The sequence below is a fragment of the Tauraco erythrolophus genome, chromosome 14 (genome assembly GCF_009769465.1).
Source record: "Tauraco erythrolophus isolate bTauEry1 chromosome 14, bTauEry1.pri, whole genome shotgun sequence".
Lineage (NCBI taxonomy): Eukaryota > Metazoa > Chordata > Aves > Musophagiformes > Musophagidae > Tauraco > Tauraco erythrolophus.
This window is the reverse complement of record NC_141478.1, coordinates 14,546,475-14,573,263: the sequence shown is the minus strand read 5'-3', so window position 1 is coordinate 14,573,263 and position 26,789 is coordinate 14,546,475. Positions and strand designations below refer to the sequence as shown.

General features: G+C 35.5%; 1 protein-coding gene across 1 annotated transcript in view; it reads right to left on the bottom strand.

Annotated features, from left to right (window-relative positions):
- UNC13C (unc-13 homolog C) overlaps positions 1–26,789 on the bottom strand; it is a 155,548-nt gene that overhangs the window by 94,007 nt on the left and 34,752 nt on the right. Inside the window, 6 exon segments of the mRNA XM_086620088.1 lie at positions 6,842–6,983; positions 11,717–11,944; positions 15,160–15,379; positions 18,444–18,515; positions 24,280–24,285; positions 26,020–26,098. Of these exon segments, the coding sequence (XP_086476214.1) occupies positions 6,842–6,983; positions 11,717–11,944; positions 15,160–15,379; positions 18,444–18,515; positions 24,280–24,285; positions 26,020–26,098 (747 nt within the window).

The following is a 26,789-nucleotide window of genomic DNA, read 5'->3' as shown; positions in this document are numbered from 1 at the left end:
AACATTGCCAGTATCTGCCAGGAAGTTTTTGAAAAAAAACAAACACTTATGTACAAATATCACAGCACGACAAGACAGGCAATCAGAAAAACAAGTAACTGCTTTCTTAAAAAGATATATTACTTTTATCCAAGACCTCCAAGTCCCTGATAAGGAGAAGGAGTAGTAACAGACTGCCATATACTAAAAAATTCCTTGCAAATTTAAGTGGCTTACTAACCCCTCACAAGTTGAATGGATTTGAGAAACTACTGGATGTATGAGAGTGAGGTGGCTTTACTTGTAATCTGTAGATTTCCCAGTGGATAAAATTTTTTACTCCCAGCTCCATCCTGCATATATTTGCACGGAAATGGAAAAGAAACTCTACTGCTCCTCATTCCTGTAAGCCACAATGAGGAATGTTTACTATTGATCAGTGTTGGCTTTTGGTGTCAACACTGGAATATCCTAGCATTGATTGCAGTAGCAAAAAATTTTCTGATGACATTTAATGACTAATACAGACCTGGCATTAGTTATAAGCTATGGGATACTCATGCATCTGTACTAAGCAGGTTTATTTAATATTCATTCAGTAATACCACAAAAATATTTTAAATATTATTAATCTTGGTTATCTTTAAATATAGCTTTAAAGTGTACTGCAAATTTTCATCTTCAGCAAGGTCTTAGTTTGATTCTAGATTAAGAGTCCTTACTTGAATTCTATTCCAAGCACTATCACTGCTCAGTGATCTGTCTCAGTGTTTTCATCATTAAACCAGAAACACTATAACTTATCTTCCAACCAGCACCCCTCAGGGGTGTTCTAAGAATTAATTAAGTGGTGGTAATGGGCTTTGGAATTATAAAGTGCTTTAAATGGTATTACTGTCAAGGCCAATCAGTCACTAAAAATGGCACACACAGCTTTTACTCTGCCTCACTGTGACATCATTCAGTATCACAGAATGCTTATGTCTATCTATTTGAAATTTTAACATTGCAGATATATCTGGTAATTAAAACTCACATTGTTCTGTGATTAGCAAAACTAATGAAGCCTTGTTTCCTTTTCTCTTATGACAGGCTTCCCTGACATCTAACAAACTGCAATCACCTATTGAATCTTCTCCCTTAATCAGGATTTTCATAAATTACCCCTTCATATGGACTCCCTGGTGTCTATTATGGGGTGAGCTCATACTGAGGACACTGTCAGGATCTCATCTCTGACCACCTGTTTTCATAGAACATGATGGACGTAGTATTAGGCAATCTGTGAATCTTGTTTTCAATGGGCTACTTCAGCTGAAGACTATGAGCCTGCCTGTGTAAGAGCACTTGCTGAAGAATCACTTTGGTCTTCTGTAATTGAAGTACACAACCTTTTGCTGTATTTTTTCAGTTTCTTTCTCTCGTAGCTTCTATTTCTTTTTATCCTTTTACAAAAGTACCTGAATTCTTTTTGGACATAACACTCATCAAAGCATGTAAAGAAAACATGATATATACCACTTCATGATACTAACCATAGATACACTTATTATTCATATCATTATTTCAGATGGATATTGCTTTAGTTGTAGACCACTGTGTATACCTTACATGCCTTCCACAAACGAAAGGAGTAGATTTTGGAAGACAGTATTTTGTTCTTTTATGTGCTCTATCCATTCAGTGAGTCAACACTGACTTAATCAGAAAATAGATAAAAACCAAGGTGCTGTTTGGCTGCATGAACTATATATGTGAAAAAGTAGTTCAAAAGGTAGCACAGATTAAAAAATACACATAGCAAATTACAGAACATTGCTTTTTGTAAACCCTCTTACAAACAAGCATAAAGAATACATTTTGTATAGCAGGTAATGCACGTAAAACAATCCAAGAGTTGAACCTTGCTAAATTCTTACTCAATTTTATTCCGTTATACCAAAATATCTTGGATGCCATATGGTCTAGATGGGGAATGGAAGGTGATAACAGATTTTGTCCTGAAAGGACAAAGAAACCACATGGTCATGGAAGATAGTAGTAGAATGAAATTCAGGAAGCCTGAACTTCAGGCTATTATTACTGTCATGTTTTTATTATTGCCACTACTGCAAGCAAGAACCAGATGCATCCATGGCATTACTATGAGTCTGTCCACTCTGTTCTTAAGTGTTCAGAGATAGCTCCATACTCTCTCAGGAAATTGATCTATTCTAGTACTTTGCTAGCCCCACTGTTGGCAAACTTTTTCTGAACCCTGTTTGAAGCCTCTCTATATGGAATTTGTGCCTATTAATTCTTGTTCTACTATAACAGTAAGCATGGAAAATAGATTATTCCTTTTCTCTTTGCAGGAGAAAGGATGTGTTTAAAGACATCCTTACCTCCACTACTTGTCTCTTCTCCAGTCTGGACTGTCCCAATAACAGTGTGGTCACAGGCCATGCTTTCTGATAAAGTAGAATGAGACTATGTCTTTTCTTGCATTAGTTTACTTAGTCATAACAAAAAGAGTCATATAAAATTAACCTGGATTGACAGAAGTTTGAAAAAAAGACTCAGACCAAGCATGCTGTATTGTAAAACTAAAAAACATTATTGCTGAACAAATAATTTATCATTTGAATTGGTTCTTAGAGTTGTTCAGTTCGCTTGTTTTGGGCTAAGGCTGTGGAGATACAGTTATTTTAATTAGTAGAATGTCTCTCAGAGACTTGGCTGCTTATTGAAGAATTTTTAGAATGGATAAATCCAATAAACTAATTTGCAGGTTTCTATTACCCAATTGGTTTTGTGTAATATAATTCTATGTTATGTAACTCTTGCTTATGAAACAATCCTTAAAATGTTTCAACAATTCTCACAAGACTCTGTTCAGATATCACTGGAAACTAGAACACCATTTAAACAGTTAACCAATCCTGTTGTCTTCAGGTACAGTGAAGATTACACTTTTTACAAGTCAGTTCAGTTGATCAAGAATGTAAAAACTGACAGTAGGAAAGGACTTTGGTAAGGTCCTCTTGTATTTATTTCCTACACACGACTGCTTATAGTATTTAAATGAATCCACAAATCACTTCTTTGCTTTATAAATAAACTGTGCAAGTGCTGCTCTTTAAGGCAATTCTAAGGAGAGAACATCCACAGCTGGATGCCTGAAATAGCTGCCAGAAATTCTCATTTCATCAGAAACTCTAGACTGAAATATCCATAATATGAAGCAGTTTAACAGTTTCCCTGGCCAACAAAGAGACTTCAGTTATCATAGTCTCTAATCTACATCAATGCTGTTTGGTGCTGGAGGATACTTTTTTCCCAGTATTATCTGCTAAAATATATAGAATTAAGGATTCTCGGCAACATTCTAGTTTGAACAAACAGGTTGGGTTTTAGGTTTTTTTTTCTACAAGCAGTTATAAATCTTCTCTCTATTGGATGTCTGCATTCATATTTTCAGGAAATGATCAGGAAATCATTGGTAATTTCAGAAATCAGACAAATTCAAACACTTTAGTGATAACCATTATATTGGCCAGGCGGTAATCATAGTCTTCAAAAAACCCTTCTCGTTGGTCTACTTCTCTCTCTGTTATCTCCTTTGTAATAATGCCAATAGAAAGGATCAAAGGCCTTACCATCTATATTACTTTTTTTTTTTTTTTTTTTTAACAGAGATGCATGCAGCTGTATGTAAGCTCTACTTTAGTCATGATTTATGAGTTCCCATTTTAAAATCTATGTCAGCATCCCATGGTCATTTAGCAGAGGGTTACATTATGCTTTTTTAGAAACATTCACTCTCTGCTTACTACACAATCATATCAGGGTTATGTGTGATTCTGCAAATTAGAACTGCCCTCGCTCTATCTGCTATGACATAGCAAATACACAGTGAGAAGCCAACAATTTTTCAAAGTCCTTGTTTTGAAACAGATGGGGAGATGTAAATGAATGTTTTGGTATTATGAGTAAATAAATGATCGTAAAATTGAGATATATTTTATTTCTGCAATTTACCATTTAGGAATTATGTTTAGTATTTGATTTTAAATAGTACTATCAAATATAACTAGTAGAGCTTAACGAGTCAATGAAATAGTTATATTGATCTACTTTAGATTTATTCTTGTTGTTAAACATTTATAGTTTATTTAATACCCTTTAAAAATTCTCATATGCTTTCAGTTGAAATCCAATGCATTAAATAAGTTAGGGAGATAACTTTATTTTAGAAAGTGCAAGTGCTATAAAAATGATTGAAAATGTATTCAGTTCAAAGCAGTTACTCAGGAGGTTTATGCTACAGCAGGATTTGGAGGTTTTTTATTAAATGTTATTGCTGGAGCAGCAGATGATAGTAATAGTTAGTGTTGGGCGAAAAAAAAACAATTTTCAAGTTTTCAGGGATTTTATGATAGCCCTGCTCACATGTTTGAGAAAATACATTTAAAACTTTATACCACATTTGCTAAATTGCCTATCCAACTTTTGAAACTATGCAACTCGTACAATTAAATCCAAAAAAGTAATAAATCTCCTACCTTTGGTTACTCACAGTCATTCAATGAGGTATGACATTTCAACTGTTACTAGAGCAACACAAATAACTCAAAAAGAAAACATGACATGTATGGGGAAGCCTGTAAAAAGTTTCTGACTGTGTGTTTCCTCTTAAGTAACTATTCATTTCTAGTATTTGCCTTTGAATTCATGAAAGGAATAAGCATACATGGTTTATATAGTTGGATTACCTAGTACCTTTTCCAGACAAATGGAAGCTGCATCTTGGTCCTACTTCTTTTAAACTCACTACTGAAATGATAACCTTCCTCGGCAATAAGATAGCTGATTTTAGTCAAAAAACAGGGAAGAGAAAATAGCTGTTGTGCTACATGGTAGGAAGGTAACCTCCTGTGTTACAACATTACACCTTCTTGAGGAAAACAGTTCTATTTCAAATGCCTGAACCCTAAAAGAAACTGTTTTGATGGTTTATGTATATAGCAATAATGACAACTGATGTCTTCCTTATAGGAAGAAAGGAATGTAAGAAGAAACTAAATGTTCTAACATGAAGACAATTACTTCATATTGTAGTGAGAGGCTATTTTGAAGTTGTTGCACAAAGTGGCTAACTAGAGATTCTGAATCCTGACTAGGCAATCTGGAGGATCCTGAGCTGTTCTGCTGCTGCTTTGTAAATTCAAGTTTCCTTATAAAAATGATACATCATCTTTATCATCACTGATACAGGGTTTCATCGAGTTGTATCAAATTAACATCCAGTTTTGAATAGCCCTATTAGGGCATAAACGTACAAGACTTCTATAATGAAGTACTAAAAGATCAGACTATTATAATGTGTCAACAGTTTGCATACATTCTCAGTAAAAAATGCAAATAAAACTGTTGTATTTAACAAACACTGAACTTATATATCCTTTTCTTACTATTATAATTTCTTCTTTTGTTTTCATACAGCTTCCATAAAACACCTGCTAACTTCATATGTTAGTACTGTGGTAGGTGCTGTCAGGGTAGACTGGAACTTTTTTGAACAGTTTTAAAAATCTGCCTAAATGAGCAGTTCTCTTTCACTTAAAATTTTCCAAAGAAAATTCAGGCTTTATATTAGCCTTTCAGAATCCTTAATTGATTTTAACACTAGCAGTTAAGAGCACATCGTATGCTGCAGCACATAATAATCAAGCTCAGAGAAGAATAAATGCTGAAATACTTTTGCTACACATAGAAGACGAACAAAAAGCAAATTGATACTAGTATCGGATTGGTCACATTCTCAGTCAGGAACGCGTTGTATCCTAAGGTAGTATTTCCAGGAAAGGAACAGTGTAGTACCTACGAATTGCGATTTCCTGTACTGTAACATGTCTTTCTGAAAACAGTTCTAGGAACATTGCCAGAACTAGCATGAAATCATATTCAAACTTTAGTCAACATATTAAAGACTGAAACATCTACTTTGCAGTCAGGGTTGAATTTCCATGATATGCTGACGACAAACTACACCATATTCAGTTCAGAGGCTGTGGCCAAAGAAAGGCGACAGGAAGATCATACCATACACTCCACACCAGACTTCTGGACAACACTCAGACTTGGAAAGAACAGACATTACAAACAGCCCAGCCCAGAGCCTGAGGCATACCAGTTACTATCAAATTCCCCAGTTTCACCTAGGAGAAGCGTAATGTTGAATAAGAATGCATTTAACTTGCATGGTCAGTATCTGAGAGAGAGGACGACAATTATAATGCCAACATTTGGTATGTAAGGTCAAAGTCTGGAAACTGTTACTTAAGTTCTCTAAAAAATTAGAATAGATAGACACCACTTGTCGGGGAAGTTGTCTGGCTGCTACATGGGCTGAATAGAAAGCACCTGTGCCTCATCAAGACAGGTGCTGTGAGTCACGTTGGTCAGCCGGAGACCACGTGACCCATGGGCGGTTTAAAGGCAGGGCACTCCCCTCAGGGAGTGGGGTAGTTCCCTCCTGGAGATTGGAGAGGTAGGAGGCCCCGGAGAGCAGTGAGTTGAAGCTCTCTGTTGGAAGCCTTCGGTTGTGATAAGGACCTTTGGAGTGTGATTAAAGCCTTCTGATATACGAGGGGAATCACAACGGCCTTTTGGGTTGTGATTCACGAAGACGAGATACCAGCGGTCCACGACAACCACCAACTTCTATGCTCTCTCCACTCAGCACTTGCTAATTTAGCAATGCTATGAATATGCATAGTATAGACAACAAGTATCTTCAGATTAAGTAATTATTCCGCTTGGTAGCATTATATTACCTGAATGTAAATTAAAAAAGCAAGCAAGTATCTTCTATACTTACAAATAGAATTTTTCATCCCATACTGGATTCAAGTTTCCAAAAATAGTCTTTGTTCTCCGCTTGGTTTTGCCAACTTGCACAGTAACATATGGGTCACTTGAGCCAGTTTTGTCCTTAGCCTGTAAGCCCTGAGCACAAAGAACTGCAACAAAGGAGAGAGATGTGCTTTAGACCTCATAGCCTTCATTGCCAAGAAATAAATTTGAGATGGTGAAAACAACAACAGGAAACTAAGCCCTCAAACTGAGGGATCCCGAAATAAAGCTTTCTGGATTGATTTTCCCAGCATCTGTTACTGCAGGGATAGACAATGCTTGTCTAAGTACCCTTCTGGACTATGCAAAATTTACGAATATGGTTTAATAGATTAATAAATAGAGTAATACAATGTTGTCGTATAACTTGGCTTGAGTCTAATTCCCTAACATTTCAATGCTCTGCCCCCCTCCAATAAATGAATAAGTAAATATTTCATAGAATCATAGAATGGGTAGGGTTGGAAGGGACTTTAAAGATCATCTAGTTCCAACCCCCCTGCCATGGGCAGGGAAACCCTCCACTACACCAGGTTGCCCAAAGCCTCATCCAATCTGGCCTTGAACACTTCCAGGGATGGGGCAGCCACAACTTCTCTGGGCAACCTGTTCCACTGCCTCACCACTCTCAGTGTGAAAAATTTTTTTTATATCTAACCTAAATCTCCCCTCTTTCAGTTTAAATCCATTGCCCCTTGTCCTATCACTACACGCCCTTGTAAAAAGTCCCTCTCCGGCTTTCCTGTAGGCCCCCTTTAGGTACTGGAAAGCTGCTATAAGGGGGCCTACAGGAAAGCTGGAGAGGGACTTTTTACAAGGGTGTGTACACAATTTCTCCACAATTTCTCCAACGATGCAAACTAAAATTTCCAAAATAAACCCTCCAATTTTCAAAAATCTGCACTGTGCATTACGAAACTAAACATGAGAGGCATGGTTATGATTTTGTCCTTTGTTTTCCTCATGTGAGAGAAAAACCATGAGGATGTGCAGAATATTTTCTATTCTGTCACAGACAGGGTGACAGTTGAGATCAATTATCATTAACTGTTTATGTATTTGTCAGCCTTTCTGACAGTTAATGTGGGTGTATAGTTAATGTATATGCATTTTGTGGCAAATATAAACACATACAATTTGATTTTCCATCATAATCCATAAAACTGGAAGGCTCAGAAGAAAGCAGAATTGTTAAATAGCAGCCAAACCTAGAGAGCTGCAGCTAAAACACTTGCCATGGCTCCTAGCATCAGCAGAGCTTGGTTTTATTATTTTGCACATCTTATTTAAACCATTTCAGTGGTAATGCTTAGTTAACATTCTCTAATGTCAATCATTTCGGATAATGAAGCTCCCTCAGTCTACTCAGAAAAAAAGATTACATAAAAATGGCACCTTCTTACTCAGCAGATAATCTCCTGGTGTGGGTTAAGTCGTATCTCCTGATATCTGCTGTCTTCAGTGAAAAAAGTAAGTTTCCGTTACTTTTTATTTTATTTTTTGTTTTTAAACACATCTCATTCCTGAAAAGACTAACTCTTGGCAATGAACTAGAGCATATTTTGTCATCCCCATTCACTGTAGATCCAAAGGGAAATTCTTAGAAGGCAAGGAAGTATGCCTCTCCTATTCATGCAGGAGAATTAAGTGCCATCTTAGAAAACGTTTTCCAGAATTGTTAAATGGCCTGAATACAAGGCAGCCTTGAGTATCCTTTGGAGGTAGAACTAAAAGTAAGAATATGAATTAAATATTTTCCCTGACATACCTCTCAACGTCCCCAGTGCTTGACCACAGTCCCCAAATTCAACAACTATTCTTATGTTTCATGCACAACCTTCAGAACAGCCTCCCTTTTTATTAATCCATCTGACTCATGATTTCAGATTTTCCCTAGATTCTTCTGGCACATATCTGCTACTCTTCAGCTCCATGTACAGTTTTACATACTGCCCCAAATGTGACTGAGCTTTAGTTTGGACTACAGAACCACGTCTAGCTAACAACACAGCTTCCAACTCTCACAGAGTAATTAACTCATGGTCCACTTGACAAATGCTTTTCTCCGTTCCCTCCTGAACACCAGCTTTACATGTCAGGACTGGAAACGGCAATTCCATCTCTCAATGACCTTTTCCCCATATATATAAAAAAAATTGCCATGAAATCTAAAAGTACTATAGTAAAATTTTTTGAGCATGCAATCCAAATACATTGTTTTCTTTACAAATTATATACATGTACCACTGTACTAATACATCATGTACATTATAAAACATACACGAAATCAGAAAATAAAAAAAAAGATAATATAAAGATGAAAAAAATCAATATTTTAAAAGTATTTTATAAAATTTTCTCAATGTCACAAAACCCCTTTTTGCTTTCACAACAGAAAAAAGTGCTTAATTTTTTTTTTTAAATATTGTTTTAACACTTTGTGGTACAATTATTTGAAGATCTATGTCAAAGTTTGGCTTATTTTTGTACTGTTTTAATGACTACCATAGCTGAAAAAGATACCTCACAAAGATACATATATCCAAATAGAAGTAGTGCATCATTGGCTGCACTTACTAAATCCCTACAGTCATTTTTCAACCCCATCCACCAAATACCCAAAGATTTTTGTTGAAATTCAGCTGGTAAATTTCTCTCTTGCTTGATGGCAACCTGTTGTTCTTGCAAACTAATTGGAAAGTGTTGCATTTTCATATTTTTAACAAATGGGTTTAAAACCCACTGGAAGTCCTCATTTGGAAGATTTTTAAACAAGGTATAAAATTCCATTTCCAATTTTTTTAAGTATACAGATTAGAGTTTTTGTAGGTGACATTGTTTTTGGCAGCAAAATCACATGCAGAAAAAAATATTGTTTCTGGACTTTGAAGGTCTCCAGTAAAAGAGACTGACAAACTGATTGCCAATTTGGTTAGAGGATTGGGGTGCATGACATATGGGAAGGGGCTAAGGGTGTTGCGTTTGCTTATCTTGGAGAAGAGGAAGGCTAAGAGAAGATCGAGCTGCAGTCCCCAACTACCTAAAGAGCATGCCAAAGAGAAGATGAGCTCCTGGATGAGCCCATCTAATTGAGGATGTCCCTGCTCATTGCAGATGGGTTGGACTAAGTGACCTTTAAAGATCTCTTCCTGCACAGACTATTTTATCATTCTACAAAGCCAAACTCTTCTCAAAGGCGCACAGCGAAATACTAAGATGCAACAGCTGCAAGCTGCAGCAACAGAAATCCCAGCTGGATACAATGAAACAGTTTTACAATGTGAGTGGTTAATAACTGAAACAGCTTGTCCAGTAAGCAGGACAGGTGTCCCAGAGAGAATGCGGAATCTCTGTCCTTGGAGGGTTTCAAATCCAGTCTTGACAAAGCCCTGAGCAAGCTAATCTAACTTTGAAGTTAGCCCTGCTTTTAGCAGAAGGTTTGAATATACTGCAGAAATCCCTTCCAACATCACTTCCTAAATTTTCTATGATTCATTTCTTAGGTCACGATTCTGCAGAGCTCGGGTCAGTATGAGTTTTACTTCTAAAAGAGAAGAACCAAGCCATTCAGCAATATAAGTGAGTTTTGCATCAACACTGGTGAAGCAATGTTTACCCAGCAGATATGGAGTCTGAAAACATTTGCACGTTTACTGAGAAACTTGCTGAAATAATGCCATCTATCTGCTCAGGGTATCCTAGTCACTTGTTTCATAAAGACAAGAGTAGTAAAGGGCACTCCTGTAATTTTTTATCAGCGTGCATGTGTTTGACCTTACAGAGGATATATGCAAAATATCTTGTAAAATACTTCAGGAAAATTACCATATGCACAGGTGTAAAACATTAGGCACCAAGAACTGACTTAAACATTTATTTTATGCAGGTTGTTGTTAAGCAGTGAGAAAAACGTGTGTTACTGAAGTATACACTATTGTTTATTTTAAAAATATAGCTTTTGTTTTACTAATTTTTATCAAAACTGACTAGTAAAAGCTAAAAATAGTTCCTAAAGTTTATCTCCTTATCCCCCATAACAGGAATAATGCAAATCTTGGTGAAAAAGAAAATATTTTATTTACTTTTAATTACAGAAGAGGGCTTATTATTTTTCATGACATTAAAATGAAATTGAGTCTAATTTAGATGTGAAATCTAACCAGAGTCCTTTAATGTTTGACAGCACTGCCTTTCAATTCTTTTGTCTTTTTGTTTATTCTCTATTTGTCCCGAATCAACTATCACATAAAGTCAGGCTGACCTGTGTAGTCAGCTGAGCTTTTATTTAGATTTTGTGTACTGAGGTTTTAACTCAAAAAATGAAACGTCAAAGTCAGAGGACCTGGAAATCTTTATGAGCAACCAGGCTAATGCAGTTGGAAGCAATCCTGAGTCTGTTCTGGTGTGCAGGTTTCCCTGAAACACACTCTTAGTCAAGCAACAAGAACGGCTGATGAGTTTCCAACCAATGAGGCCTGGAATTGCAAGCTGCAGTGCTCTTAGCATTACAGTCATTAAAAATCCATAAACACAATCGTGAACTTTAACTCTTGCAGTTGGTAGCAAAAAAGTTCAGCACAGGAGATACTGCTGGGAGGTAGAGGAGACACAACAAAACCATCTACTTATCTTCTTTCCAAAAGCAGCAGAATATAAAGTAGTTTTGCCAACAGCTGTAACTTAAAACTATTCCAGTTAGCATGCTATAAATTTAACCAATTATAGATGCACCAAGTATGCAATTGAATGCACAGTTCCAGCTCTAATTATAATATATCTTATTTCCAGGGGAATAGGAAAGAGCGAGCTCTTAGAGCAAACAGTTCAGAAGAAAATTTACCTGTGATGGTTATTTTTGCTGACCATTTGGATGTTCCATCCAAAACACTTTGTTTTGCTGCTTTTGTATATTGTACAAAATCTTCTTTGGAAATATTAAACATTTCCTGGATCACTTCAAACACTTCCGGTCTATTTTTCTCTCTAATCTTCATTCTTTCCTTCATAGCACCAATAATATTCTGTGTTTTATCTTCTGCACCATGTTTGGAACTTTTCTCAGCAGCTCCTGAAATGAAAGAAAAGGCCAATGCCTCTATTAAAAAGTTGCTATCTTAGTTCTCCTCTAGAGTCTTCAACCAATTCTTGGTACTGCAGTACTCAAAGGAGATATGTCTTTCATCTGGATAATATCAAGCCTCTTATATTTATTCTTTATGATACCTAAAATTATCAACCAGTTTAGTTTAACACGACAGGTTAATATTCAACTTCAGTAAGGTATATGTTATACCTAGAAATATTTATTGAATCAATACCATTCAGTACTGACCAGTACTGTGAAAGCATTCAAACCTGTGAACAACTTTTCTTAGATAATGGGGCATACCGATCCTTCCAGAAAGGTATCTGGGTCTGTCTGCTCTGTCCTTTGCCTTTGTTACTAGCTAAACTTCAATAATGCATATGTGAATAATTCTTCAAATAATTTTGTAATTTTCTTTCTAAGTCAGCATGATATAACAATATTTTAATTCCTTTCTCACTCTCTTTTTGGAGTACGATGGTAGAAGAAACCATACTTGGTTCATTAGGACAAAAAAAACCCAAAATCAATAGAAACAGTATTGAAACCAGGTAATGTTTGCACCTCATTTTTCAGACAATTTTCAGTTTAACAGTAACAACACTAATCCAGACTCCTGCTATGCTCTCCCACTATGGAAATCTAATGAATAGTAGAAAAACATGCATAGCAGCTTCAGACACTTTGACTGCTTCCAAATACATCTCAATATTTGCTTACGCTGCCTGCACTCATAGGAAGTTTTTCATTCCTTTCTGGAACAGTGTTAATTAAATAAATGTTAATTATCACATAAATCCATTTAACAAAGCATTAAAAAATCTATCGAACTTAAGTATTCACTGGATTTAAGTGTTTTCATTAGTTTGGGACTACCCTAACTGTCAAACAGTTCTGTAACGCTGACTTGATGCCCTCACTCCGGACCAGTAGCGCGCTCTTTGTTTTCTAAGTGCTACTAAATGCCAGTGCTTATAAAAAGGAAAAAAAAAAAAATCAAATCATTAAACATCACATCCCTGCTTGTGTGGTATTAAACTTATTAAACGTTAGGGTCTTTTGGAAAACTCATTTTTGAGTGATCACCCAAGAAAATAATATATCCCAGCTATGGAACATACAGATTCCTTTCTCCAGTAGAATCGCCATTACTGATAATTTCAGTAAGTATATGAGGATGGTAAAGGAGATAAAAGTATATTATTGCCGTGAGAATAACTTCTAAACTGTATTAACCTGCAGTGGTATATTAGGTCTATCCTATAAAATAAGTCTGGAAAACAAAGAAAATTCTCAGGTGGTTTGCTGATTTGTCTAGGACATCAAAACCACTACAGCTTTTACTGGTTATAAAAAACAAACAAACAAGAGTATAAGGAGACCATACTGTTCCAGATTTTATTTACAGTTCTTCCCTGGAGAGGTTTCTCTGGAAATCATAACTGATCTCAGAGGCTCTTCAAAAGCCAAAGTGAAATTCTCCTTATAAAATGTCATTTGTCTGTCAGAGGAAAGTGTTTCTGATCAATGTCTCTCCAATATACACTGCATATGGTATGATGAATGTTGGAAGCAAAAATTGAAATTCCTGCAGTGCTAAACAGGCTATTTCAACTCTTGACAAGACTGACATATAAAGGAAGATACAAGAATACTACAAATTTTATAATCAATGACACATTACCATTTGCTATAGGGATTGCTGAATTTTAGCTCATGTTAAACACTACTGAAGGGCTTATGCCACTGAGTGTGACCATCGTCATCAGTATCACTAGCAGCAGTAAGTACTTTACCCTTCCAAAAGGTTGTGAAAACATCATCCAACTAGCCAGCCTCAGCTCCTGGAAGGATCAAAATCTTATTATTTCCTTTAAATTGATAGTAAAATTAAGACAAAATTATGTTGAACAACTTTCTATGCAATTTGAATTCAGATATTACAATACTGAAGAGGAACATTGTTCTTTCCCTAGAATACCATCAAACACCATTATGTTCTTTGATGACATTTTTTGTTGAGGCACTCTCGGCTTGCAATGGCTAAAGAAGAAATTATCAACACATCTATAGACCTGGAAACGGTCATCTTTCAGTATAAGATCTCAGTGAAGTCTTACAGAACAATTATTTTATGCTTTGTTTTCTTTACTGTTTTCATTGTGTCTGAAGGTTTCTTAGCACATTGGAGGACGAAAAAGAGATATATACATTAAAACAGGAAGGCATAATATTGTAAGATTGGAAAAGTGTGAGATGCGATACCAGTGATTCCAGATTGTCAAAAGGCTGAATTATATGGCTTCTAGAAGGTCTTTCCATGGCTGCTAAATCTTGAGAAATCCTGAAAATCTCTTGGTCTGAGTACGTAATTTTTTTGAACACAGAAGACCAAAGTTCTAGTGATTAAGGATTTTCCACACTGAAATATTAGGGATTAATAGAAAAAGGAATCAAATACTACCATAAAATCAAATACTAGTTAAAGAATTCTCTAGTGATTTTATCACAAGAAAGAGATGATTGTTGAACTGCCTGGAAAGCATGCCAGGTGGTTCTTGCAACATGCAAGAAAGCAAGATTTAAATGCACCTCAGATATTTTTGGAGGAAAATGAATGATGGTTGGAATCAATTTGGCCAATGAAAAGGCAAAGAAAATGGTTGTTTCACCTTAATTCTACTCCCAAAAAACCTCCTAATATTTTTTTTTCTTTTACACATACATAGAATCAAACATGGTTTACGATTTTGAAGGGATAAGATCCTATTTACTGTTTCATATTTTTGTCTAATAGCATATTAATATGACTACGGTAAGTATTAGGATTTTTTTTAACTTTGCTTTGATATTTCTTGTGTTCTGAGTTAAACAAAACAAAGAGGGTTTATGTGTTTATGTCATGTAACAAATTACTCTGGATGTTGCCATAGGCAGTGGATAGTAAAAAAATATACTGATGCTACCAAACATTATGTTGTAACTGACCAGCAACATCCAGCAAGTTCCATGGACAAAAGCAAAATTAACAGTAGGTATTCCATAAAGTTTCTGGCTAGCTCCTCAGCCAATGAACATCAACGTGCCTTCACTGATTTCTGATGATCTGGCCCTTCAATTCAGGAAATATCTGAGTGCACATACAAAATCAAAAGTTGTTAAGTATTGCAAAGCTTTAGCTATCAGGAAATACTCACTCTGCAAACAGTCAGCATTTAGGAGGTCTTGGCACTTCTCATGGCATTTGACACCACATTCAGTGCATCTCATGCCTTGTCTGGCTATGCCCCAAAGTAGACCTTCACATTCATAACAGTATGTGGGAGTTGTAGCTGTCCAAACTTCAAAGTTATGAGGTGTAGTTGATGATATTGGATAGATCAAAGCCTGCAACGTCTTCTTGAAGACATGTATTTTCTGTTGGGTAAGGAAAAACAAAAAAATCAAGACTACAGTTGAAGTGCTGTTTAATACAAGTGAACTGGAACTAAAGTATACATCATTATACTTAAAATATTACCAAATATCAGAATATACATAAAAGTATGAACTAGTTTGCAACATACTGATTCACTTATTTTACCTTGCACTTTGAAGACAAAAGAACTCTGTATGACTGTTTTGACTGATTATAGAAACAGGAGAGTTAAGTTGGAATCAAGTCAGTCAATTAACGGTCTTTTTTTTGTTTATAATATTTTGAGGCATTAATTAAAAAATTAATTAGCGTTAAGGTCATTGATGCATTTTAAGTAACTACCTAACGTTATTTCTGAATATTTAAATACTTCCTACAGGAACTTGGACACACTGCACAAATGTACTTGAATTATACACAGTGCTATCTTGTAATACTCAGTGTCTATATAATCTCCTCATCAAATAGAAGTGGGCCAATTTTATGGTTCCATTTTGTCTGTATTCCTATAATAGCATAATCACTACTTCCTTTTTAAGCACCAAGACACTATAAACAAGAATGATCCATACTCTCAAAAATCCACACCCATTTCTTGGACTGTTTAGGCTTAGGACCCATGACCAGTTCTAGTAGGAGAACGATTATCTGCTACTCACTGATTAGTACCACAAACAACATGAATCTCAGCTCCTTAGTGCTTAATAAGGTGGAAACAAAACAGTTCCTAAAGTTTTGTATATAAACCATAGGCTTATATGGCCACAACGGTCTGGTTTGTTTATTTGAGCTTTGTTTTCAGGAACCCAGATCTTCTAAGTCCAGTTGATTTATTGGGAATAAGAAAAACTCAGCAGCCAGTAGGCATCACTTGGCACCACATAAAAATATGATCTTGGTTTGTTTTTACTTCCCCCTAAATGCACACACAGCTGCCATGAATGTATTAGAAGGTCTAGACCTGTTCCCTTATAAATGAAAAAATTGTTTCTTTTAGAAAGAAGAAACCATATTAAAAGAGGTAAAACAGTGGGAAGTGGGATATTTCTGAAAGTCTGTCCTACTATCTCTTCATCTTGTGTGGATATAATGCAATGCTGGCTTGTGTAGCTGTAGCAAACTGGGGAACAACATTTTGGAATCTGTGTGGTTTGTCGATATGAGCTTTAACATCACTGCCGCAGTTCCGATAGCACGGAAAGCAAGGCGAACTAATGCAGCTAAGCGTTTGTCAACACTCCCATAACTTGAATATTCAGCTGTGGTAAGTATTTGCTAAATGCAAGATATTAGCCTGCCTGACAGTACGCTGACATGCTCTTGGTTTACATAGCTACATCTCCGCTCAAAAGTGTGAGATATTCTGCTAACAATAAACTGACTGATAAAAATAAATGATTTTTTTTCTGTGCGTATCTGCTTAATTTTGCACAATCAAGACCAAAGAGTATAACGACATTAAAATACATTTAACTTATTTTTCCCTTTCCATTTCTCCTGAATCATAATTCAGTAGTTTCTCCTGATTGACAGCAAGTTTTGGAGAAATGTTTGCACTGGGCTGTCCACTGGGATTTGCTGCCTTCTTTTTTCCACCAAAAATACCACCTAAGTCAGAATCTATAAATGCAGTCCAAATTATTTTTTCTTGTCCTGCATTTGTTGGCAATTAGTATTATCTCCAAAACTTGCACCTTTAGCCCTCTAAAGTCACAGTCTGGTAGTTTTTGCATGAGGGGAGGCATGTAAACAAATAGTTGAATCTGTATTTACTGCCATAAAAGGCAATAATAATTATAAATGGTTTTATTTGTTTGTTTAGTAGACATTTCTTAGTAAAACACATGGAGTATTTTAGGGTCTTTTACTGAACTTAGATATTTTTGTAGCAGCTGTACCACAGACAGAAGAATCCTTTATTTTGCACCAATTGCATGATATAAGTTTGTCTTCTATTATTTTCCCTCAGCCTTTAACTTCATTTTAAGATTCCGTAGTTCTCCGTTCTATCAACCTTTGTTGCTATTTTGAGGCAGCAGAACAAAACAACTACTGCTTCTACTGAAAGATCATTTCAAACACCAGCTGTTTCCTATCTCATCAATCCATCCCTGAACATTACCAAATTGTTCCTTTATGACTACCATATAAGCACAGAAAGTTCACAATTAATCAGAGAAGAGTGATGAACCTGTGTATACTTCTGCTATGGGTTTCAGTTTCCAGAATATCTGTCAACGTATTCTGCTCTTCCATTCTTCTACTATGGAGCTTAACAACAGTGTAAGAAAAATTCAACACTTCATTTTCTTTAATGTAGGATATATTCTAGAAGGCTGTGTTTGCACTAGCAATTTAAAGGAACGCAAAAGGAGAATCTATTCCTTCAAAGTAGTGCTTTTGCTTAGTTCAGCTATGTAAATCTACTTGCACTGCACTTTTAAGTATTCCTGAAAAAAATACCACTTGTGTTTTTGTTTAAAATAAATTTCTTTTGCTAGCTATGACAATATGATTTTTCAAAAGATTTTCCTGGTCACTTCTTGTATGAATTAAATATTTCTTCATCTCGAATCATATGCGTTATTAGCAAGAGTTACATCTACAAAATCAAATAACGTCCCAGCCACCTATAAGGACTGGGAAAAAAAAACAACAATCACACAGAAACCTTCTTGCAGAGTCCTGTCAGTCTAACTATACTCCTGGTGTGATGAAGAGAGAGACATGCTGAAAGCCTGCAGGTAAAGCATGGTGCAGATGGACAATTTAAAGTAAAAAAGGTTTCCCCAAGTAACTATTTTGTAAAACAAAGGTTTCTTGCTAAGTCTCTTCTGACTGTCATGGATGTGAGTCAGCAGAAGCAAACCTGGTCTTGTCACTGTGGATCAGACAGCAAATTCTGCTCAAGATCCCTGAAAGTTCCTACACAATAAACGGAATGTTTATACACTCGGTTTTATCCAGTTTGGAGTGCCTAAGGCTGAAATAACTTCTAAAGATCTTTGAACAAAAATTTCTCCATTATTTAAATTACTTATCCCTGCCACTGAAAACACTTACCATTTCATCATTGTTTACGGAGGTCCGGATGAGCATGGCCATGGAAATACCAGATTTCCGAGCTGCAAGTGTCTGTTTAAAGCAAATGCAAAACTGATAAAAATTATACTAATAACTACAATTGTTGAAACTAATGGAAGACAACTAGTACTTCATTGTGCTACTGGATTTAAGTAAAACTGTAGGACTTACAAAACATTTTAGTTAATGTTTGCTGCACACAACTTTTAAGGTTTCAGTACATAATGCAAGCACACTTTCCATCATCATTACGGTTTCTTTCAGCAGTGCCTAGCTGAACTGCCATTTCTAATATAAAACCTGTTATTCAGAGGTTTCAGACTCAGTTTTTTTAAACCACAGGCTGTCACTGTTTTTCGGCTTTGCCAGCCAAATTAATGTGGTACAAAGACAGGCATCCTGCCCTAATTTGGAAGCTGTCTCTGCCTGCAGCAACATGGGAGATCATTTTGCAACAGTTTTATGGTTCAAGTTGTCAGTCTGGATAATTTTTTGTAACTCACTAAACATTTTTAAACTGTGTGTATGTATATAAAACATATATATATGCTGCTTGTCTTAAATAAAAAAATCTTTGGGAAATCTAAAAGGTTTTTTTTTTTTCTTAAAGACAATATTCATTCAATAGTATGAATAGCTATGCGGAGAAATACTTTGTTCTTGGAGGGTGGAAGAAAGGCTGGACCACTGTCTCAATCTGTTGTCTTTTGCCCACATGATGTTATGGGTATTTGAACACCTCCCATTCTGAAGACTACATCCTACAATCTCCTTTGCTCTAGTATAGTACGTACAAAGGCACTTAAAATAAAGTATATTTATTGTACAATAAACAAGGAAATTTTCCTCTTCCTCACTGCAATATCCCTGTAATTTAAATGGGTCCTTGAGAATAAATTAGAGAATATAATGATCAGAAAGAAAAAGGCCCTGGGGAAATGAGTTCTATGTGTTTTCCAAATAATATTTCAATTCTGAATATAATTTCTGCTATCAGCAGTCCTTTTGGCGTGACTGAAACAGGTAAGATTTGTTCCACTGTACAAAACATTAACCATAACACTACTACATTACCGTATTTTACCTGCAAAATTGGGCTGTTACATCCTTCCCCCTACTCTAAATCATTCCAAGTGCACCTGTATACTTGTGCTTTATCCTTGTTCTTCCATAATCCAGCATCTTTGTCATACATTGTTGCCCTCATAGTCTAGCAGTGTGAGGATGATCAATTATACCACCCGCTAACCAGAAGTCTGCTGTTGCCTTCATTGTGAGGATACAGATTTTCACCTTACTGTGAACTGGGTCTCTGTATTCCACCATTATAGAGCTATTACAGCAAAAGTTTCAATTATATTCTGCATATGACATCCTTATTTTTGTGAAATATCTATTAGGTCAGAAGAAATTTAGGCTTACATCAGCAGAGGAACTGCATCATGAATCTCTGGATGGAGAAACAATTCCAATTTCTTATAATTTTAAACACTGACATAATTTAAATGGATCTTTTTCTACTTAGAGATATTAAGACTGTTAATTTTAAATGTTTACTTTCCCCTGAGAAAATACCCATTCAATTTGCAATACATTTCCCTTGATAATAATTAAACTTGCAGATAGACACAAAATTATTAATCTTGTGAAACCAATTATAGGATAAGAAGTCATCCTTGGCACAGAAATATTTGATTTGATTAATCACTGTCCTGTTACAGTTAATATAGGAAGCAAGGAACCTCCCCCTGCTTTTTTTTTTTCTTTTAAACTCTCAGCAGTTTACCAAGCCTATGCCATTAATTTGCTATCAGTTTTCCCACTCTGTTATTAATAAGTAAATAATTCTGTTTGCTTCTCTGTGACCACCTTTTCCTTCCATTTCTGTGAATATAGGAAATTCCATTGGTGTACTTTAGTGAGACTGATGAAGTGGCAGGAAAGATTAAACAGAGCCCAGGCTTTGCCTTTTCAAACTTTTTGTCATAAACCCTAATGCTACAGGACCTACAGATTAAAGTGAGAAACAGCAAGCAAAAACATGTTGGGAACACTAAGAAGAGAAGAAACAATTTTCATTATCAGTAGAGTTTTAGGTTTAAAAAGATTGATTTAAAAAGCACCAATCTTCTGATTCCTCTTGAAGCACAGGCTTCTCAAACTCTTGAAAAGTAGCCATTAATATTTACTTGCCTGCAGTATGTTAGTTTTACAGTTTTGATCTCTAGTCTTAATATACCCTATACTTAGAAAGTGGTTTGACCCTTTTAGGTCTAAAATACACAATCCTAGCCATTCCAGGCTATGGAACATTGTGGACTATTTGTCAGGGCAGGAATACAAAGGGCATAATAACATTAACCTTGAATATAGGGTAGTGAATGATACTGTGTTCTGTCCTCCAGCAATATATCAGTCAAAGTACATGAGCCAGCAGAACTGCAGTTTCATGCTATCTGTGTAAGTCAATAAATAGACACCATTTCCTGGGAGAAAAAGGAAAGCAGGGAAGCAATTTTGACCCTCTCTCAACGTGTCCTTGAGGCTGAGTTCTTTCAAGGGCTGCTCCTGGAATTGTGTAGCTTAACCATTTTGCTCCTTAATCAGAAATGTCTCTGAAATCATAGTATAGTGTCCTATATAAAATAACAAAGCCTAATAGGAAACAGATAATTAGGCTTTCTTAAAGCGTTTGTCATGTTGGAAGGATAATAGAAGAAAGTGATATCTAGAGGGATTTGTGATAAACCAGTAAAGTTAACAGTCTTGTGGACAAATTTACAAGGATTTTAGTGAAAAAACTCACAAGGATTATTTCCATTTATGTATCACTGTCAGAATAGACTGCATCTTCAAAAGAAAGCCCATAAAAAAACGTTCCTGTTCTGAAATACCGTAGTTGGTGATAATTCAATAGCTTGAAGCACTGAACAAACACAGAACAGTGTCTGTTCTTAAGGACAGAATGAAGCAAAGAGGAGTGAGTACTTTGGAAAGAGGAAGGGAAAAATGCTGTCAGACACATTTATGGGAAACAAGGCAACAGGTCATGAATGTAGTGAGAAAACTTTTCCCCTTACTGCTCTCCTGTTTTTAAATAGTATCAAGGAAGAATGGTAAGTGCAGCTGATCGTCCAGAGCTTCCAGGAAGGAAATCCAAGTTGCTAGAGCATCGAAAGAACCAGGTGAGCAACAGGAACCTGAAGCCTTTCACTAGTCTCCTTTCACAGGACACAAGACTTGTTCAGCAGTTGATACCTGCTTACCCTCTCAAGCTGACATTCAGATACTTCCTCATGCCTTTCCTTATATGAGAATTTGACTTGCAGAGTGTAAAGATCTCTATGTAGGTACTATTGCCTCATGAACATATGGACAAAATTATTAAAAAAATAAATAAATACATAGGAGAAGATGATAAAGCAGAACATCACCTATTTAATTTTTAAATGTTTTTTTCAAATTCCTGATACAGGATTTAAAATAACTTAGTCTCCTTTGTGCTCAAGTCCTTTTAGATCCCCTTGTAACTTGTATCTACACTAGCATATTTGAAATTTGCCTTGAAATTTGCCTTAGCAGCTTAAATAAATAAATTAGAAGCCATTCTAGCAAAAACATTGAAAAGCAGTAACTATAAGTAAAAGAGAATTAGGCTCAAGCTACAATTAAATGAAAAATTGTGCGCATGAGAAAAGATCCACCTGGCATAGCGAAGTAAAAGAAAGCTGGTCTGAGCAGCTAAAGCAGCAGGGAGGAAGAAGCAGTCAAGCCAACGTTTTGTAACTGTTCACGAGTGCTGGCTGTGCCATGCAATACTCAGTCATTGCTTTTTGCAGAGTTTCAGTTCTCCTGATTACCTTTTCCTTCAATATGTTTTTCTTTAAAAGAATCTAAAGACTGCTATTACCAGAAAAAAAAAAAACCAAACAAACATGTTGAAGACAAAACTGTTGTCACCACTTTACAAACACTCTTGTATTTTTTTATGTAATGTAAAAGTTATCCACTAAAAGCAAATCTAACAAAAAAAAAAACCAACACACACACAACTGTGTTCAGCATTTAAAGCTGCACGATTTCAGAATTGTTTCTTTTTTGAGCATCTACAAGTAATTTATCACTCTAGGGATCTCACCTTTATTATTTTGAAAGACAGATTTGTACACCATTGCTTGGGGAGGGTGGGAAGAGCAGGAAGGAGAAAGAAATCACTCAAAAGGAAACAACCTATTGTCTGAAATGACTTACCCCCTTCCTATAATTTTTCTATTAAAAAAGTTGATGTCTGATACTGATTATTGTTTCAGCTGAAATGGGTAGCTTCATCTAGTAGTGTCACTTCAACAGTGTGAACCAAGCAGACTGTTTTACAACAGTGGCAAGGATTCACAAATTATTCCTGCGTTCTAACAATCAAATGATAAAGCTAACTAATAATACATTCTTGAATGATCGAAAGAAGGATTTTGCCTAATTACAGTGATTGTACAGTATAAAGTCACTTTTAAATTAAATGAAATTAGCAATTTTCTAGAGTTTTCCTAACATTTGAAATGATGAATTGCATTAACAGAAGCAAAGGCTAAAGGATAGTGAGACAGAAAAACAGAACTAGCTATCTTTGCCCATGACTGGGCAGATCATCACATCTATTTGGCCATTGTCAGTTAAGTATTTCTAACCTCCACTGTATTTACTGCTCTTCCTCTCCCTGATTGTAGTCTCACCTCAAATAAAAGCTTTAACTAGTACAAAAGAGAGAACATGTTTGTTTAAAAGTAGAAGTTACAGCGAATACATCACAAGTGCACTCCACTCTCTTTTTCCGGCTCCACATTAAACAGAGGTCTGTTGAAGCTCTGTGTTGTTACACAAACACCTCTCTCTAGTGTTACTCTGCTTGAACGATCACTTCTCTTTTCATTGTCTTTCCCTCCTATACCAGATACATTCTGCTAGAAGTCTAATAATGACCCATAGTGAAGCTCATGATTGCAGCAAAGAGAACTGTTCCGGCAGATGGATTTTGACTGTCATATCCTCTCTAACGACTCAATCCAAAGCAAGCAGGGAAAGCAGAGTTGCAATGCATTAGTGAAAAAACTTATCTCAGATTTAGGAGATAAACCAGTAAGGCTGCTGCTGAAACCTTGATTTTTTGAAATGTGGATTTATGGAAACAAATGGGAGTCAAAGATATCATCTTAAGAAGATGTACACAATTTTGATACACCTTATAACTGAGACACCATGCTGAAAGCATGGGAACTAATGCAGAGAAACTGGAAGTGCAGAAGGACTAGGAAAATCAGGAGAGACCTTTACAAGTGCCAAAGTTGGAGGAGAAAAAAAAATAAATCTCAGAGTTATTAACTTAGTTGTCAAAAAAACCCTACACCATAGTACCTGAGTCTTTATTTACTTTGGAAAATTCACCTTTTACAAGAGAGATCAAAGAATTTAGTTGATTGATTCAAGAGAATTTAAAAGTAGCGAACACGTTCAACTTCTCTTTATGTAGGTATCTAAGGCAGTTCAGTTCTACAGGGGAAGCACCACGACTGGGTCCTAAACAATCTCCTTGGAATACATAGATAACTTTTGAACATAAACTTTTTCTAATAATTTTGGCATATATGATGTAGAGGACAAGACGTTCACATAAGGCACAACTTCACTTAGAATTAAATTCTTGGTCATAAAATAGTTTTTCTATTTTCTAATAAAAGATCAGCATAAAATATGATATTAATGAAATCCCTAAGAGTTATTATGAACATTTTAGAACATTTATCAGTATAAAAGCACTTACCATAGCCTGAAAAATCCAGCCAAGAAAGGAAAGAAATTATAAAGAATATTAATAATTTGTCAGATTTATTGCAACAAAGAAAAAAAATTAATATCTATTTCAGTCAATGTCAAAAGAGTCTAGCACTCATTTCTAGCAGTATTATTTTTATTTTTTTTTAAAAAGTCATGTAAATAAACACTAAAAAAAAAATGTATCAGATCTTACAAGGACTTAAGAATTAAGTTACTGATTTAAATGAGATATTTTGAAATCAACATATTACAAGCTCAGAGCTCACAGGAGATTGCTTAAAATGCACATACTTTCAAATACAAATAATCTTTCAAAGATTAAGATGACCTACACTAAGTCTGAAATAAGTTCCTCTTAAGTTGGTAAAATTGTTTTAGGTTTACAGCTGCAGAACTGAATTGTAATATAATTTACTATTATATAGTAAATATGGTATATAGTATGCTTAAGAGCTATACTGTGATTCCATAATTATTAAATTCCAGAATAAATGTCAGTTTTAAAACTCTGCAACTTCCACTTATTAAAGGTACAATTACTTCAAGAGGAGTTATCCTTCAATGACTGGACAGTTTCTTTTTTGTTTCACTTTGATAGTTATGTTTTTCAAAACTAATAGTTACTATTAGTAACTAATAGTTACTATTAAGATTCTGATGTCTTGTTCTGAGCAATACCTGTCTGTAAAGAGTTCCAACAATTATATAATGCTATTTAATATGCATAAAAGTGTCATAATGCAGCTGTAAGTTATACATAACACAACTTACAGTGGAGTGCCTACTGTCAAAAAGATGGTTTCAATGAATCCAGGCTCTACTATGTCATAAATTGCAACTTATCATTGATTTCAGAAGGAATTCTACTCTAAAATGATTGCTATGCTTTCTCTCTGTGACCGTTCAGACAGTATGGTAAATCACTGTAAATCACTGAACAGAGTAGCTGAGGATACATTGAGCAATAACTTGGCAAAGACTGATCTTTTAAAGACAACTATAGTAATTGTTTCCTTTGGCTGACTCCCCATTGTTGGTTTACAATGAGAAATTGGTTTTGGGGCTCACCACCACCGGAGACTAAATACATATTTTATTGAATTATGGATTCTATACTTCAGAAAAACAAAAAGAGAAATCTGAATAGTACTTAAAATTCCTCAGAGCAGAGAGATTCTACTTAATCTTGTTTAGACTGAAAGTCAGAATAAATATCAAAGGAACTGCTATTCTTTTCACCTTTCTGAAATATTTATCTGGATTATTGTCTACAATGACTGTTAAAATAACACGCTTCATCTTGTACCAAAAGTATGCATGCATCTTTAAAACACTCATACTGAAACAGGGTTGCTTTCTAAAAGGAACTTTCTTCCTCTTTCAGTATCATAATAAATCAAGTCAATCAGTATCCCAAGCACTCAATAACAGCTCTCTTCGTAAGCCAATTCAACGTGAAAATGAGTAGTTTATTACTGCATGAAAAGCACATTACTGGATTCCACAAGCAATATCTAAATATTTGATGAAATATTCCGACTTATCTAGTACATTATAACAATTGCATAATTGACTTTCACTGGCCTCAATCCATTCGCTCAAGATACCTTTTTTCCATAAAACAATTGTTGACAAACTATCACTCACATGCACGAAAGTAATTACAAGAAAGATCTAGACAACTGAAAAATGAGTCCACGGTTTCGTGGCATCGGAAGTTACTTACCACATCTCGAACAATGGGAAAAGATTTCTTTCTACGCAGGTCTGGCATGCTATCAATTCCATACAGCCCACGGCCAGCACTGTAGGAGACGAAAAGGCAAAGAAGAAAATAAAAACCTGGGGCTTACAAGTTTGCATCCTTAAGAATTGCTTATAATATCTGTATTTACAGTTAAAATCTGTAGTAACAGTTAGCAGTTACCAGCTGAAGAAGGCAAGTGTTATACTTCTTATGAAAAATTAATGAGAGCTCTTGATGTGGCTGACTTTTTCTCCTGGAATTCACTCAAAGTAAACAGTAGTGTAAAGGTTGCTTAATACCTCCTAAAACTTCTTACCATGGACTTAGAAATTATAAGAGTAGCAAGCCCAACATTGTACAGGATATAATTTTTGTCATAAATTTGATACAGAGTAAAATATCCAACTTAATACATAACCACATCAACTTATGAGGCCATGTGAATGTGGAAAATTGTCACACTTTAAGATAATTCCATGGTGACCATCATTACTTTCTCTTGCCTGGTCCAAGCTTTTTCATTAAGTACACATGTAAACCCCATATTAGATCTCACATACAACTTGGAAACAATAACAGAATAAATTGGAACCGCTTCAAAGAATAAAAGACTGACACACCAATAGGATTTAAAAGAACACATACTGATCTGGTAACAATATGCCTCATTCTCCCTGACTCTCCAGAAGAGGTAATACAGATACTATCTTCCTCATTTTTTTTCCCCACAGTGGATGTTGGAAGATTAC